General features: G+C 39.6%; 1 protein-coding gene across 1 annotated transcript; it reads left to right on the top strand.

Moving 5' to 3' along the window:
- The first annotated feature begins 788 nt into the window (after positions 1 to 788).
- Positions 789 to 17914, top strand: LOC128863501 (serine/threonine-protein kinase RIO3). Its single transcript, XM_054102697.1, has 3 exons — positions 789 to 1696; positions 9882 to 10646; positions 17449 to 17914. Exons 1-3 carry the CDS (start codon positions 938 to 940, stop codon positions 17797 to 17799), a joined length of 1875 nt encoding a protein of 624 aa, XP_053958672.1. The 5' UTR covers positions 789 to 937; the 3' UTR covers positions 17800 to 17914.
- The last annotated feature ends 391 nt before the right edge of the window (positions 17915 to 18305 follow it).

The following is an 18305-nucleotide window of genomic DNA, read 5'->3' as shown; positions in this document are numbered from 1 at the left end:
CGTTGAAAACTGCAAGTGTACACCAACTAAGAGCTTTTAAAATGTGCGGCTATTGAAAAATTATGAAAATATGATGGCTGATAAAGTATCAATGTCGTAGTTCTAAATACGACACAAAATTATGAGGGACTTAACGAGAAGAAAAGTGGTTTATTTCGAAGTTTATTTCAAAGAGTAGAGTAATCTTAGGATAGTTGGCGAACCAACAAAGACAACGAGTAACAACAGACATTTAATGATATCATTAATAATACAATATGTCCTGACTCTTAATATACATGAATGAAATTCTTCCTTACTTCATTTGTTAGTTTTATTAAGCTTTTACAATTATTTTAATTAACACAAAACATCTTAATATTACATCTTGTCGGCCATTTTGTTAGAATAATAAAAGAAAAAGGCTAAGAAAAGAATGAGTTGACAGATACAGTGTTGCCAATATAAATGTACACCATAATACCAACACTGACAACCCTATGGCTAAAGTCAAAATAATGTTTCTTGTAATCACGAGCATGCAATATGAATACGCAGACCAATAAGATATAATTTGTGAAAGGGTTGGATTTTTCTTGTTCTATTATCATATGAAATATGAAATATTTTCATCGGACGCATGGCAAGATTTTCGCAAAATTGACCTATAATGAGGCGACATACTTTTAAAGAAAGAAAAACATTATAGTAGTAACTTTAATTTGGTTTTCGAAATTCACAACTCTCTTGCTTCGTGTGATTAAGCCTTTATTACTGAATAAAATACATCTCTGAACCAGGAACTTTTTATTGGGTCAAAACACTGATAGCTTATTTCACCAGATATCGTAAAAGGTAGACCAAAGAATTATTTTGTAAATCTAATTATAATTTACATTCTGCAGAGTTTTTATAATTCGATATATTGCATGTACGTGTATGAGGTAGCTTAAATATAATGGATTCACAAAATACAAGTATAAATGCTTGGGGTAATACAGCCACAAAGGCGATGGAAATAATTAGTTTTTCTGATATAATGTCAGAAGAATATGCACACCGTGTTCATAATCGCGAAAAAAAGCGCCATGAAGAACGCTTATTGAAACAGGCGCATAGCCAATCCAAAGGACTAGCAACATTAATAAACAATAATTTAGATTCTAGTATATACCCTACAACAACAGGTGATGAGACATCAGCGAATAAAGAGTATGAAGAAAGAGCTTGCTCATCCAATGTGGGAGTGAAAGACGAGTTTAATACGTGGGAAGATTATTCTGCACTATTAACGACTGCAGGGGAATGTGATTCTGACGCCGCAATCGCTGAGATGCTTCAATCTCAGTTGGATCACGAATATAATGAGCATCTACGACGAATTGAACATCAACGCAACAAAGATAGTAAAGTTACCGTAATATTGGATAAATTCCATCGTAATGGTGATATGGAATTTCTGAACGATTCAGACAATTATTTTGAAGTTGAGGAGGAAGAAAGCCAGCATAAACGTGATTGGGACCGTTTTGAGACAAACGAAAAACTCTTGGACACAATACCGAAATGTGGATTTAAGCTGGATAAAGAGGGCGAAATGATAACAAAACATGATCCGCAATTGTGTGGAGTTCGCAATGCATGCCGAGTGATGTCATTCCCTCCCGAGTTTCCTACTGGAGATGGCGCGGGCTTCGATATGAAGCTTTCTAATCAAGTAAGTATAGCATCAAATATCACATTAGTTATAGTTTATGTTCAAAGAATAGAAACATTGGCGTAGGCTTTTTCTCTATCCTGTCATAGTTCAGAAAAATCATGAACATAACATTTTCATGATAGTGAATTGACCATGGTTAAAGGTTTGCTCGGTAAGCAGCATTCCCGTTCCCTCTTTGCAAATCGGCTCCCCTAGTAAGAAATTAGGATGCAAGCTCTAGAAATTTTGAGTACAAGTGGAGGAAAAGTAAAATTTGTTGAAAGAAAATTTCATTTTCAAAATGGTATGTTTGCAATAAGGCTACCTTCACATGGGTGGATGAAGTGTCCAGAGGAGGTTTAGCCAAGCTCACTACCAGCTTTCCGAATATTGCTAAAACATTGCAGCTAGTATTCAAAGGTGACAGCTACTTATTGCTTATTGGGTGTTTAGAGCACGTGACGACAAGAAGCTTTTCTCAAATAGATATGAAGGAATGCCGTTAGTAATGTAAGAATAATAGTGACTTTGAGGCCTAAACTCTAAGCTTACGTGGGTAAAGCGTAATAAAGTGTTCAGTTTATTAATTGTATGATGAATCCATTTCTTCTATGAAAGAATTCATTATTATCATATTTTGCTTAGGTAACACAATAGCTTCATATTGGTTAAACTTTGCGATCGGTTTTAAATTTAAAAATGAATTCATAAAATATAATCTTGAATTAGGTCAGGCTAGGTTATGGTGGCAGCCGGTCTGTACGACCAACTCACTTAGACCTTACAGGTCCGTTTTGATACCACTGTTCTGAACAGGAACCCCCCCATCCCCAAGCTAGACAGCTCTGTAAGAGAATTGAAAAAGTATTTACCTAGACAATCTGCTCTGATTTTAGCTAGGGCTGGACAATTGCAAAAGGAAGTGCTTAACTGTTTCTTCCTCTTCGTCATCTCTACAACTTCTGCAATAATCATGGGAGAAACCTCCTAGTCTCAAGGAATGTCTCCCAAATAGCCAATGACCGGTTATACAAGCCACGACCTTCGAGATATCATTCCCATGACAGCCGGTTCTACGTTACCGTAATGACTCGGGTTTTTCTCGACCAAGGGCTGCCGCCTCGTACGTCATTGGTATTGAATCCAACACTGGGCCAGAGGTATTCTATTGCTGCGAATGCCATAAGGAATGGAATAAGTGCAACGGGTGGAGCCACCTTAAGACCTGTTCAGGCCTTAGGTCACATAGGGAGTGGTCCACACGGTATGTGGTCACGTGTTGCTCCCGCCAGCAGGCGTCCGATGCCTCAACGGCTACTACCCCCCTCACCCCCCGTGCTGCAACAGTCTTACCAAGAAGCTTTAAGCTTCTTCAAATCAACTGCAACGGACTAACGAGTAAGGTTGACGAGATAGTTGACTTTATGAGCCGCCACGGTATCCCAATAGCTGCGGTCCAAGAAACCAAGCTGCAGGCTAGCTCTTCTATGATTACCAGGGATGGCTATAACGTGCACAGACATGATCGCGAGCGAGACAACGGTGGTGCCCTAGCGTTCAGAGTCCACCACACTGTGCACACATTACCCTGATGTGGAAATCAGGGAGAGTGGTCCCGCTACTGAAACCTGGGAAACTCGCCAACCAAGGGGAATCTTATCGGCCGATAACTATCCCTTCCCCTTCACGAAACACCTGACCCCAGCCCCACATCAGCATGGTTTCCGACGAGCGCACAGCACCACCACAGCACTCACCGTGATAAACAGCGGGCTTAACCAAAACCGCCCCTATGAGAGGGCTGTCCTAGTAGCGTTGGGCTTGAAGAAGGCTTTCGACACTGTCAGCCATTCCACGCTACTAGATGATATTTATCAGTCGACATTCACGCCAGGGCTGAAGAGGTGGTCCGCCATGAGCGGTCGTTACTCGTCAGTGATTTTTCGGGACCAAACATCCAAACAGCAGAAGATCAAGCAAGGTGTACGATAATGACGTCAGGCAATGACATTGATAGCCTGTGTGCCAAAGTCAACGTCTACGTCACCGACCATTCTCGCTTTTTCACTGCGAGGAATCTCCAACTTTCCCCCACTAAATCCGCGGCGACCCTCTTTACCACCTAGACAAAGGAGTCCAAACTTCAACTCAAGGTAAAAGTCGATGACACACCAATTCCGACTGTAAAAAATCCCAAAATTGTGAGTGTAACCTTCGACAGTTTGCTCTCCTTCTCTGCGCACACAACCGCAATTGCCACTAAAGTCCAAAATTGCAACAAGGTCATCAAATCGCTTGCCGGCAGCACTTGGGGCAAATACAAAGAGTTGCTGCTATCGGCATTTAAGGCAATTGGCCGACCGGATCTAAACTATGCTGCGCTGTCTGGTCTCCTGGAACCAGTGACACGCATTGGATAAAGCTCCAGACTTGCCAAAACACTGCCATTTAGACAGCGAAGGGTTGCGTCCTGATGCCCCCTCTTCAACACCTTCACAATGAGGCACAGATGCTCCCTGTAATGGAGCTGCTCAGCAAGCGGTTCCTGTTAGGGTGCTACCGCAGGTTTCACCCATGTATACACCTGCTTGAGCCAGAGCAGCCTCCTAGGTACGTCAGGAGACACCTATTAAATTACGCCGACGAGATGCAGTACAAAACTAACAGGCATTTACTGGGCCAAACAGTTTTTAAACAGACAACAAACGACATGCATCGGGAGACCGTTACCACCTTCTTAAGCTCTCGACCACCGAATGCCACCACCCACAGCAGATGAAGAGCTCCAGTCTCCCCGTGAGACCCGCGTAATACTGGCACAGTTACATTCTGGATATTGTAGCAGGTTAAACTCCTACTTATCAAGAATTGACCCCAACATACCAAACACATGGCCAGCATGTGAAAGCTCCCCGCATGACATTAACCACCTTTTCACATGCATCTTAAAATCTACTCATCTAACACCCCTCTCCCTCTGAACCCAAACCTCGACATGTTGCCTGTGCCTACCTTTAGATGAGCTAGGCGAAGACGACCGGTGATATACCCTACACTGACAGGGCTTTTATTACTGCTACAACAACTAGCTGTTAAGGAGCTATTCATTGCTTTACTTACCTGATTAATCAATTTATCCAGCTCCCCACATGTAGCGGGGTCTTTAGGGACTATATTTGGCAATAAAGCTCTTAATTTATTATTGTAAACTCCCCAGTCAGTTTTCCGCATATTTCTAAACTTACTAACTTGGGGAGATCTAGTGTCAATTTCAAATTTAATCTACCGATGGTCTGAGAACGAATTTTCGTTTGCAACTCTCCATCTCTTAACGTGGCTAGAAAACATGTCGGAAGCCAGTGTGATATCCAGAACTTCCTCTCTGTTCATGGTAACAAAAGTCGGCTCTGAGCTTAAATTCAAAACACTGATTTTGTTTTCTAGAATAAAGTCAAGTAGTGACTCACCCATAGCTGAAATTTTTTTGAATAGGCTTTATTAAGAAGAATACTACAGGCTAAATACCTTAAAATATAAGTAACTTTTTGATGATGGTTCCAGCTCTATTTCGCAAGTACACGTTTGTTCACGTTACCTCTGCCTAAGAATTTTCCCAAGCTACGTTCATTCAAATTACTGTACACCAGCATTCAACGTACTCTATCGGAGTATGCATGGGACTGTCGATTACCGTTGAACCAAACAATTTTCAAATTTCTCACTGAGATTCATTACTCAAAAATTTAGAGAGCAAAGCGACAACTCCATGCAAGATAAACGTTTATTTTGCGCTGGAGAAATTTTACCCAGCAAATATTATCCATCACGAAAACATATCATCTTAAACTATATATCTTACTTTTTTCTTCAAATACGTCTCTATAATTCCTCTGATTTTGAATGCTGTATTGCTAAATAAAATGCGCACTTCTGTTTATATGTATGTGCTTAACAACTATCGTAGTTTCTAGATGTGATAACTCGTATGTTCTGGCAACTTCTGTCTTGTGATCTGGTATTCATGTGTTTTTTAGTACCTTATTCGATCCATATTGCCAGTAGTTTCGCGAACATTCCGGATTTGCCACACTTCCTTCCGCTTAAGTCTGATCGTCCCGATTAGACACCAAATGTTTCGATCCAAATGAAGCTAATCTCTCCAACTGAACTACTTTGGCTTTCCCTTGTCTAGTTTTGCATTGCTTCCAAAGATGGTCCTGGCGAGTGTTTGGCCAGTAGTTTAATGCACAGATGAGCGATAGGTCAACAGGTGCTTGCATGTGCGATTGAATCTTTCGACCATTGCATACGATTACTGTTGCAAGGGTGTAATACCTGTTTACTTAATTCCCATTAAGCAATGCATCTCTTTAAATACTGCGGGCTCGAAATTTCTTCCATGCAACTAATTAGGTACTCCAAACAGAGCCACCCAGTTCTGCACAAAAACCGCGGCAATGATTTTTGCCTCTAGGTTTAGTAGAACGTACACTTCTGGCCACTTACTGAAGTAGTCCACAACAACAATTTGTGGTCGGATATAAATCCGGTCCGTTCTCTATGCAATCTTATGAAACAGGGCTGTCAAATACTAATTGTGTTAGCTAAATTGTGTGACCACCAAAAGTTCCAAAGACAATCAGTTCTGCATTACCGGAATGAGCCGGATTTATGTCCGAGCAAGAACCCAGCAGCATTCCCTACATATAGTATATGGAGAACATCAGGAACGACACAATTTAAGTTTAATTGCCTCAGCTAATCAGTGTGTTTGAACATACACTTACAGCTCTGTTAGCCTATATATATAGGTATATATATAATTGGCGCGTACACCCTTTTTGGGTGTTTGGCCGAGCTCCTCCTCCTATTTGAGGCGTGCATCTTGATGTTGTTCCACAAACTGGAGGGGCCTACAGTTTCAAGCTGACTCCGAACAACATATATTTTTTATGACGAGCTTTTTCATAGCAGAAATTCACTAGGAGGTTTGCCATTGCTTGCCGAGGGGCGACCGCTATTAGAAAAAACTGTTCCTGATGCTTTCCATTTCAATTCAACCGGGCTATTCGGGACATGTTCGATGTAACTCAAATATGTTGCTCTCTGGTCAAAATAATGAGACATGTATTTTTTGTTCGCCCTTTTTCAATATTTATAGTCAATTATGTTTTTCGTCTCAAAATCGATTTTTTTAATTATAAAGGGTGGTTAAGTTTCAAGGTTGTTGATTTTGAATAAAATACAATTTTTTTTAGGAAATTATTGCCATTTCTTTTTATTATGATAATATTGGTATGGCTCAATTACGTATGGAACAAAATATCGGCCAAATGGTCGCCACGGCCTCGGCGGCACACCCCCATCCGATGGTCCAAATTTTCGATGACGCTGAGGCATAATTGAGGTTCTATGCCGTTAATGTGCCGAATTATCTCATCCTTTAGCCCTTGAGTTGTTGCTCGCTTATCGACGTACTCCTTTTCTTTCAAATAACCCCAAAGAAAGAAGTCCAACGGTGTCAAATCACATGATCTTGGCGGCCAATTGACATCGCAGCGACGTGAGATTATTCGGCCATCAAATTTTTCGCGCAAAAGAGCCATTGTTTCGTTAGCTGTGTGACAAGTGGCACCGTCCTGTTGAAACCACATATCGTCCACTTCCATATCTTCCAATTCGGGCCATAAAAAGTTCGTTATCATCTCACGATAGCGAACACTATTTTGGAAAAAATACGGCCCAATGATGCCGCCGGCCCATAAACCGCACCAAACAGTCACTCTTTGTGAGTGCATTGGTTTTTGGGCAATCACTCTTGGATTATCATTCTCCCAAATGCGGCAATTCTGCTTATTGACGAATCCACTTAGGTGAAAATGTGCCTCATCACTGAAGATGATTTTCTTCGAAAATTGGGCATTCACTGTTGCCATTTCCTGCCACCATTCTGACCATTGACGACGCTTGAAATCGTCAAAAGGCTTTAGTTATTGAGTCAATTGCACCTTGTAAGCGTGTAAATGCAAGTTTTTATGCATATTGTTCATCAACGACGAGCGTGAGAGGTGCAATTGTTGGGCACGACGACGAGTTGAGGTGGACGGCTCTTCAACCACACTATCGCGAAGAGCAGCAATATTTTTTGAAGTAGAAGCTGAACGAGCATACACTGTTGTTTTCACATCTCCCACAGACCCAGTTTGCTCAAACTTTTGCACAATTTTTCCAATTGTACGATTAAATTGACCGAAAAAATCACGAAGTGCGCAATATGCATTTGGATTTGAACGCCCGTTTTCATAATAAGCCTGAATAACTTTAACGCCTTGCTCGATTGTGTATCTTTCCATGATTCAAATTGAGTTAGTCTGAAATTAAAAAATGTCAAATGAAATACAGAAAAAAACTTGACGTTTAGGTGTGGTTCATATTCAACATCGGCCCTTGAATATTAACCACCCTTTATAAGAAATTTTTTTTTTTAATTGCTCATAACTTAGTCAAAAATGAACCGATTCTAATGATTCTGGGTTCACAATGATCGTTATTACTTGCACGAGCGACTTCAATACAAACAATTCCAGGTTTTTTACTAAAAAATTCATTACTCAAAAACAACTGATTTTAGGAACTGGACATTCCGCTCAATTGGTGTCCTCTTGATTTGGAAAAAGCTAAAAAAAAAATACACTTTTTGAAATATTGAATATTGAAAAAATTTCGCACTTTTTGTGTTTTGCAAAATAAAAAAATGTTCACCTCTCATGAGAATTGATCGTTCTGCTGAGATGGATAACCCAATAAAACAGGCTAAAGATTTCTATTCCTTTGTTTTGCCAAGTGCTAGAAGCGAGAATTGACAAAGATTTTTATTAAAAGGCTATGTGTAGTTTGTACTTATAAATATTTGTATTTGCATAATATACATTCTATCAAAAAAGTACCGGTAATTGTTTAATAAAACGCAAAATAATTGTTGAATTATCAAAATGTATTTGGTCGCTTCCTTCGAAGCAATACACAATAGTCCAGTCGTCAAAGCACCTTTTAAATCCGTTTGAAGAGATTATCTGAAGCTCCTTCAGCGAATTCTCTATCAACGCAAAGCGGCGTCCGCGGAGTGGCAATTTAAGTTTTTGGAAAAGGAAAAAGTCATAGGGGGCTAAATCCGGTGAATACGGTGGTGGTTCGATGATATTTGTCAAGTTTTTGTCCAAAAAAGTGTTCACAATATGAGCCTTGTGAGGCGGTGCGTTTTCATGGTGCAAGATCCATGAGTTTTCTCTCCACAAATTGGGCCGTTTCCCACGCACATTCTCTCCCAAACGATGCATACCTTCCAACTAATATTTTTTTATTTACCGTAGAACCATTTGGAACGAATTCCTAGTGCACAACACCAAGATAATCAAAGAAAACGAGTAGCATGACTTTCTCTTTTCACCGACTTTGACGTAGTTTTTTTGCGTTTCGGTTAATGTGGATAGCGCCATACGGCCGCCTGTTGACTGGATTGCATGTCACTCATATACCCACGTCTCATCACCTGTTATGATGCGCTGGATAAACGTTGGGTCCGAATTCACTTGCTCATGCATGTCTTCAACCACCTTCTTCCGATGAATTTATTTAAAGAAATTCAATTCACGAGTTACCTCCCTCAAACTTAAATTATAGTTTTCCAGCACCATTTCCTCGACTTTGTCGACGTTTTCATCCGTTGAAGGCGTTGATGGGCGACCAGATCGGGGCAAATTTTCCACGACTTCTCGTCCCTCTGCAAAAGCCTTATACCACTCGTAAACCCGTGTTTTTGATAAAGCTCACTCGCCGTAGGCTTTCTGCAACATTTTCAATGATTCAACACACGAAATCCCGTTCAAAACCCAAAATTGAAGACAAATTCCTTGTTCGATATTTTTATCCATAGTGAAAATCGCGGAGCACACCTGCGATTGACTAATATAATTAAATGCCAAAAGCAAGCTAACTCTCAACACGCTCAAACTCTGCGACACTATAAAGGGCAGTTGTGCCAACATTCCAGCAAGAAAATTTAGACATATGTATGTGTAACGCGCGCTTTTTAAATGAACAATTCCCGATCATTTTTTTACAGAATGTATTTGCATACGTTTAATACCTTATCTGATCAAATTAATATCATATAATTTTATTGAACTATATAAACTTTATACAGGTTTTTAACCAATTGAAAACATACTCACGTCGAGGGAATAAGAAAAGTAGAATGAATGATCGGAAGGCCAACGAGACTACGGCTGAAATGGGGGTGGATGCGCGTACTCGCCTGCTGCTTTATAAGCTAAAAAATTGCCAAATTTTGGGCCAAATAAATGGTATTATATCGACGGGAAAAGAAGCTATAATTTTACATGCGAACTCAGATCCTGCTTACGCAACAAATGACATTAAATATAGTGGAACAGTATGTTCACCGCAATTGTTGCCCAAAGAGTGTGCTATTAAAATATTTAAAACTACACTAAATGAGTTTAAGCAACGGGATCGATATATAAAAGATGATTATAGATTTAAAGATCGTTTTAGCAAACAAAATAATCGTGTTATTATAAATATGTGGGCAGAAAAGGAAATGCATAATATAATGCGCATGCAAAGCGTCGGTATAAACTGCCCGGATGTTGTCATTTTAAAAAAACATGTTTTAGTAATGTCTTTCATTGGCGATAATCACAATGCGGCACCAAAACTTAAAGACGCGCGTCTAAGCCATTCGGAATTGAGTTTTGCCTATGCAGAAGTTATTGCCGCAATGCACAAGCTATATAATGAAGCAAAGTTGATACATGCTGATTTGAGCGAGTACAATATTCTATGGCACGACGGCAAGTGTTGGATCATCGATGTAGCACAGTCAGTAGAGCCAGAACATCCAAGTGCACTAGAATTTTTGATGCGTGATTGTACTAATATAATAACTGTAAGTATTAAATGCAAAACACGTTAACGTCATCACTTTTTATAAAAAGAAATTCAGCAATTTTTCAGCTTCTGTATTTGAATACGACGCAGTTATTTATATGTTATTTCCATTAAGCACAGTTTTTTCTATTACGGTCAGCGCAAGCCTCGCAAATGTTAAATTCTTTTTTGTTTCTTTTGTATCCGCTCGACTCTACTCCAGAAGTATCTAATTGACTGTTTGGAGTTCGCCGGTTAGGCTCTTAGAAAATATTTAAAATTATCGCGCCGTCTAAGCCCCACTCCACTGACTTATTATTAGCTGTAGTTTTTTTCAAGCGCATATGTATCTGTCTGTAAACTGAAAGAAAATCTTTCTCGGCAATTGCCTATAATCGATGAAAAAGTGGATTCTATCCGTAATTATTATATTTCATGAACACATATAAAACTGTGCGCCCATTATCTTCTTAATTGGCGCGATAACCGCTTACATGATTTTGGCCGAGTTTAACAAAGCCAGTCGTTTCTTTCTCGTGCTAACCGGCGCCAATTGGGCACATGATGTCAATATCATCGGCACAAATGTACGCTGTTATAAAAAATTGTGCCTAAGCGATTAAGTTCTGCGGTTTATACGATCCTCGCCAACATCAGGTTAAAGAAGTCACCATGTCTGAAACCTCGTTTGGTGTCAAACGGCTCGGAGAGGTCCTTCCCAATTCTGACGGGGCTGCTGGTGTTGAGCAACGTCATCTTGCATAACCGTATTAGTTTTGCGGGAATACCAAATTCAGACATCGCGGCATACAGGAAACTCCTTTTCATACTGTCGAATGCAGCTTTGAAGTCGACGAAAAGATGGTGTGTGTCGATTCTCCTTTCATGGGTCTTTTCCAAAATTTGGCGTATTGTGAATATTTAATCGATGGTAGACTTTCCAGGTCTAAAGCCACACCGATAAGGTCCAATCAGTTAGTTGACGGTGGGCTTCAAGCTTTCACACAATACGCTCGCTAGAACCTTATAGGCGATATTTAGAAGACTAATCCCGCGGTAAATGGCACAGATTGCAGGATCGCCCTGCTTATGGATTGGGCAGAGCACACTTAAATTCCAATCGGCAGGCATGCTTTCATCCGACCATATTTTGCATAGAAGCTAATGCATGCACCTTAACCAGCTCCTCGCCGTCATGTTTGAATAACTCAGCCGGCAGTCCGTCGGCGCCCGCGGCTTTGTTGTTCTTAAGCCGTATTATCGTTGTTCTCACCTCGTCATGGTCGGGTAGTGGAACGACCATTCCGTCGTCAACGATTGGGGTATCGGGATCTTCATATTCTCTGTGACATGCGCACCTGCACTATTTAATAGGTTCGAGAAGTGTTCTCTCCATAATTTAAGTATGCTCTGGATGTCAGTCAGCAGATCGCCGTCTTTGTTCTTACAGGAAAACGCCCCGGTCTTGAAACCTTCTGTAAGCCGCCAAACTTTCTGGTAGAAATTTCGGGCGTTGTTCCTATTGGCCAGCATCTCAAGATCCTCGCACTCACATATTTCGGCCTCTCGTTTCTTCTGTCTGATGATACGTCTCTCTTCCTTTCTTAGCTCTCGGTAGCGATCCCACATGGCTCGCGTTGCGCCCGATCGCAGCGTGGCTCTATAGGCAGCATCTTTTCTTTCTGCTGCAGCATGACATTCCTCGTCGTACCAGCTGTTTTCTCGGGCTCGCCGGTATCCTATTTCTTCTTCGGCTGCACTACGTAGAGAACGAGAAATGTTGCTCCATTGCTCGTGCATGCCGGTTTGTTGGGTAGTAATCTCTGAGAGCAGGAGTGAGAGTCGAGTGGCGAATCTTCTGGCTGTCTGTTGTGATTGCAGCTTTTCGATATCGAACATTATTTGCGTAGTTAGATGTACGCTCTTTGCTGCACAGAGGCGTGTGCGTAGTTTGCCTGCAACAAGGTAATGATCCGAGTCGATGTTGGGTCCTCGGATCGTACGTACATCTAAAACACTGGAAGCGTCTTCCATCTATCACAACATGATCGATCTGGTTTCGCGTTTTCCGATCAGGAGACAGCCATGTTGCTTGGTGTATTTTCTTATGCTGGAATCTGGTGCTGTGGACTACCATGTTTCGGGCCCCGGCGAATTCGATCAGTCTCTGTCCGTTACCGGATGTTTCGTTGTGCAGGCTGAATTTTCCGACTGTGGAACCAAAAATTCTCTTCTTACTCACCCTGGCGTTGAAGTCGCCAGTAAAGGTAGGGTCGTCATCAGTAAAGGTAGTTCTCATCCGAGGCTTTGTATATATATTCATTGGGGGGGTTTTTTAAGTGGCGGGTCCCAAACCCAGCGCACAGTCAGCTATCCAGGAATGCTTCGCCTTCTCACGTTAGCTCATTCCCGAATGGGTGTTCGGAAGCTACCCAGAGGATACTTGGGCTAATCCCGCGAGTTGTGAGCTGCTTGAACCATATGCAGAAGAATCGTCCTGGCGACTCCCAAGTGAATGGCGATCAGTAACTTTCCCCACTTGCGTGGACTTCTACATATGGAATCATCCTCCTTGCGCCCGTTGCTTCATACAAATTTTAAGTGCAGGTATGTTACATATACGCATAAAAAACACTGCTATTATTCACCCCCATTATGGTCACCAACGGATGGTTGCAGCGAGAATTATACGCAATCCGACGGTTTTCAGTATTATGATAATCGAACGATAACGAAGTGGATCCACGTATTTATTTCACGCTTCGGAGAGATTGTTCTATTTAGCATCCGTAACTGATTATGTTTAAAATATGCGGAGAGACAACTAAAGAAGCAATAAAATGTAAGATAAAAGCACTTGTTTGTGGTTTTTCATGTAACAGGTAGTAAAAAAATTAACAAACTTATGTTTCTAGGGAACTCAGAGCAAGCAGGGAGCAATTTTGCAAAATTGAGCTCATTACGGACGGCATGGATTAAAAAAAAAAATTATGAATCTATTGCACTATCCGTATATGACTACACATCTTCGAGTCATGATGCTCTGTGTTAATGTCTGCGCAAGATGTGAAAGTAATCGGTTCCAAATCAGCCGAATTTGCCTTAATTTCTGTTGGGCCGTCCATATTTGTTTTCCTTTGAGTTTTTGCTTAACTATTGTCTAAACATTTTCAATATGGTTCGACTCCCATTTGCATCTGCTTTGGTGCTTGCAGTCGTTGTCTTCTTGTAAAATCCAAATTTGTCTAATTCTTACAAATATCTTCACAGCTGACAGTAATAATGCTTTTTTTAATGCGGTACATTTTATTCATCAACATTTCACTGAAATTGGCGGTAAATGGTCAAATTCTTTTTCAGATAAGCAGCCCTAAACATGAACCATAACTGAATGCTTAACGTTCTTTGAAGTTGTTAATTATCAGCAATGCACCAGGCCCGACGGATACTACCATTCGCCCAAAAGGAAGCTTAATCCGTGAATATTCATCATCAGCATTACGGATTGGGGTGAATTTTAACTCGGTCAAGAGCTACTGTCTTCCGGTTTTTTTATGTGATGTTGCCATGTCAACCAATCGGGTGATGTTTTGTAGACATGCCAGCTTGGGTCTGCCTTTACATTTTGCTATGATTGGATTGTAATCTATTCTTTTTTCTGTGGTCGCGATTATTTCATGCACACTCTGTGATCGGTCCAGCGTAGACATTGAGCTTTAATAAACGTTATAATGTCCTCGCCGTTGCACAGTCCAATCAGCTCGTGCTTATACCGTATCCAGTAATCGTCGGTGTCATCTCAAAACTCCGAGGTCTTTCTTCTTTTGGCAGTAATATGGACTAAATCTCAACAAGCTTATATTTTTTAGAGAGAGATTTTGATCTAAGCAATTTTATATTAGCGTAGTACGCATGGTTGACTGTCACCAGACTCTCATTGATGATGAACTCATATCGTTGCTGTTTAGATTTTCATCTTTTGAGATTTTCATGTATTTCGTTTTATTTTCTTTTTTTATTAGACTAACGGATTTAGTGCTTACTTCAATTGATGTAAAAATATCATCCAAATGCCTACAGGTTTCTTGTAATAATGGCATTAGACTGAACAGGTGATCAGATACTATCATACATAATCAGATACTATTATACATAATCTACGCGTAGTGAACATTAGGATCAATATTGTTGTTGACAATGCGGCCCTACTTTATATCGCTTCCAATAACAAAGTAGTCAAAGTAGCGTTGCCTGTTGTATTGCTAAGTGTTAGCATTGTCAGATGAACTAACTTTGCTGGTATATTACGCTTTTGCTATTTTTGGTCCTTTTATACTGCCAAAAGCCTGTTTAAAATCGATAAATAATTCATGTAGATCGAAGCTATATCCGAGGCATTTGTCAATGTTTTGTTTGAGAAGAAACGCCTGGTTATGAAAAAAGTTTTACAGCCAGTATTGAAAAGAGTAATGCTTCTGTAGTTTTTTTCTGCATTCTGTTTTATCGCTTTTTTATGTAAATATTTAATGACTTCAATTAGCCACTCCCTTGGTCCTATTTCCTCTCTCCAAATTCGGAGTATAAGTTTATGGATTGCTTCTACTGCGTGCCCATTACCGCCTGGGGCTTTATTATTTTTAGCTTTCCGATTTTTGGTACCGGCTCATCAGCATTGTCATTAGCGGTTTCTTTAAAAGAGTAGCAAATCTCTGTGTCACATTCGCTTTCTAAATTCCTCACAAAACTATCAAATTTCACAACGTGTATTGCGAAAGGGATTCGTCTATTTAGCAGCATTAAATACAATTTTTTTTATTGCTGGACTTTAAGTTTGAATTTTCTATTAGGCAGACTGTATGTTCATGAATATATGTATGAGTATGTATATAAATTAGGGTGTCTCCCAAAAATAAATTTATTAAAACTATTAATTTTTAATCATTAATTTCGGAAAAATATTAGGATTTAAAAATATTATAAATCCTGCCACATATGTATATGTATGTAAATCTAAAAAGGTAAACTTTGAAATGTTCTCTTGTTTATGAAAGTTTATGATTTAAAATTAAATTTGAAATGCCAACAAATTTTTTGTGTGTAGGAAACTGAGCAGATATGTATGTGCAAAATGGGGCGAAGCTGGTCATATACATATATAAGTATAAATAATGTATAAACGATTTTGCGAAATGCATAAACTGTCAAAAGTAAACCTTAATAAATATCGACCACCATACAAGAGGCTCGTGTTCACAAAAGAAACTGAGAATTGAAACCGAAAGGACGTTAAATTAGCGATCAAAACTAAGTGTAATGTATAGGGTTTTCTAATAAGAGGTGTTGTTTTGATATTCAAAGAAAAATGCTATTTTTTAATATAAATTATCGGATGCTTATTTCATTATAAAGAGGAAGGTATGCCGTTAATAGTGGAAAATAACATCAGGCAAATGACCACCACGACCACGCTTACAGGGCAATATCCTTTTCATGAAATTTTCCATAACCGAATTACAAAGTGGCTGCCCTATGTCCTCGATATCCTTACGGATTCCATCTTTGAGGTTTTGAATCGACCCTAAGCTGTTGGCGTAGACCTTCTTCACGTGGCCTCAAAGAAAAAAGTCACAAGGTGTTAAATCACAACATCTCGGTGGCCAATTGTGACACCTCTTCGAGAGATAACACGGTCCGGAAACTTTTCCCGTAAAAAATCAATGGTTTCGTTGATGTGTGGCACATCTTGTTGAAAATAAACGTTGTCCAGATCAATACCATCCAATTCCGGCCATAAAAAATCGTTAATCATCCCTCGATAGCGAGGAAAACCCTTTAATGTTTGCACATCACTAGAGGTAATTGCAATGAGAAAAAGTTATATTCTTTTATGTATCACAGAAATGCATTTAACGGAAATGATAGAAAATTCGATTCGTCGTCGTCCTCAACTTGTTGGTCTTTGTACTTCGACTACGTGAAAATTTTTAAGTAAGCTCGCGTAACATTTTTGCTGATTGGGCTCATTCGAAACGGACCGAAGTACTGGGCTTAGTAATGAAGTTCACTTCTGGTTAAACGGCTACGTGAATAAGCTAAATAAGCCGTGCTGACTGAATTTTTCGTTTCAAAAATTACTCAGCTAAAAAGCGACGACATTTGATTCCAACAAGCCTGCGCCACTTGCTATACAGCGTGCTTAACAATCGATTTATAGTATTGCAAAATCAACTTTATTTCCAGAAGTGCTCCTACTTACTGGCCCTCTGTTCGTGCGATTTAACGCCTCTGGATTACTTTTTATGGGGATGTGTTAAATCATTTTTATGCCGACAAATCAAAAACTCTTAAAGCATTGGAACCCAATATTAAAGCTACCATTGACGCCATGCGTCCAGATTTATGAGGAAAAGACTAAAAAATTGGACTGATCGAGTGAGCCATGTAACTAGTAACCACGGCAGACATATGCCGGATATCATATTAAAAAAATAAATACCATGAAATTATCTACCGGATTACAATAAAAAAAATTCCTTGCAACAATATTTCTGTTTTGTATTATCATTTTAAGTTCTCTAGCTCAATAATAAAGGCGTACCGATGGAGATTTTGGTGTACTATATGTTAGGAACGATGGAGTGTCGATTGTATGGAGATAGTAGCGCATGAGAAAATAATTTGGTGGACGGTGAAAAAATCGAGAGTTCCGTTGAAAAAATTATATAAATTGATACTATTAAGAATTATATCCGAATTCATTTAGTGTATATTGTTTGCTGATCACATTTATATTTATGTCTCATTTTTTAACTTTATTTCAGTTCTTCGAAAAACGTGGTTTGTCAGATATTTATACGAAAGAACAACTTTTTGAATACATTACCTCTCTGAATGCCGAGACACATAATGCAGCCATGCTAGAACGCATTCATACGCGTGGTGCCTCAATAGCCGAAGCCACAGCTCCTTATCAAGAAGAGTGTCCAGATGAACTGAAACCTCTTACGTATCCTTTCGACCTGGCATGGGAAAAATCACAATGTGTACGACGGCAACGGAAGTCAATAGAATCAGCGAACCCTTTATGTATACCGATTGTTGATCAGGCTGCTTCTGCAATGAAGGTTTTAAATATTAACGCACCTAGTATAAATCATGAGAATCAGTTATAAGAGGAAGATACTGTTCATATTGATAACGAATATTATTGCGCTTCTCTGAGCAATTTGGCATCCATTATGCTTTTAATATGAGTAAAGAAATATACTTATAGACTTGTACGAGTAACGATTTCTTTTCTATTACTTAGAGACTAAGAATAGGTTTTCACATCTTAATCGTCTAATAGGGATAGCAATGGGAATGCTAATAGGGAATGCGTGGGATTTCCAATCGTAAATATGCAGAGCCCTGGATCTGAAACTTGAATACTTTTCGGTTTGAGAGATAAAAAGTAATGGATGAAACAGTTCTCAAATACCTTGCATTGAATAACCACAATACATCAGTTTCAGGTTAATAAAATATTTAGAAAACTGGTACAGGTATTTGTGGAAATATTTTACGCACTCAACCACAGCTAAAGGTTCCCGTCTCGACCCGCAGTAATTTATTTCCGCCTTCCTGAGGACTCTGTAATAGTATGCGATAATTCTTTGTTGAACAACTGACGAAGCTC

This window comes from Anastrepha ludens, chromosome 5, assembly GCF_028408465.1.
Source record: "Anastrepha ludens isolate Willacy chromosome 5, idAnaLude1.1, whole genome shotgun sequence".
Taxonomy (NCBI): Eukaryota; Metazoa; Arthropoda; class Insecta; order Diptera; family Tephritidae; genus Anastrepha; species Anastrepha ludens.
Note: the sequence above shows the minus strand (reverse complement) of the source record. Positions and strands in the feature narration are given on the sequence as shown.

Coding starts and splice junctions, on each gene's coding strand:
- LOC128863501 (XM_054102697.1), top strand. CDS start 938: ATGGATTCACAAAATACAAGTATAAATGCTTGGGGTAATACAGCCACA. Junction 1,697..9,881: donor ATATGAAGCTTTCTAATCAA/GTAAGTATAGCA, acceptor AACTTTATACAG/GTTTTTAACCAATTGAAAAC. Junction 10,647..17,448: donor ATTGTACTAATATAATAACT/GTAAGTATTAAA, acceptor ACTTTATTTCAG/TTCTTCGAAAAACGTGGTTT.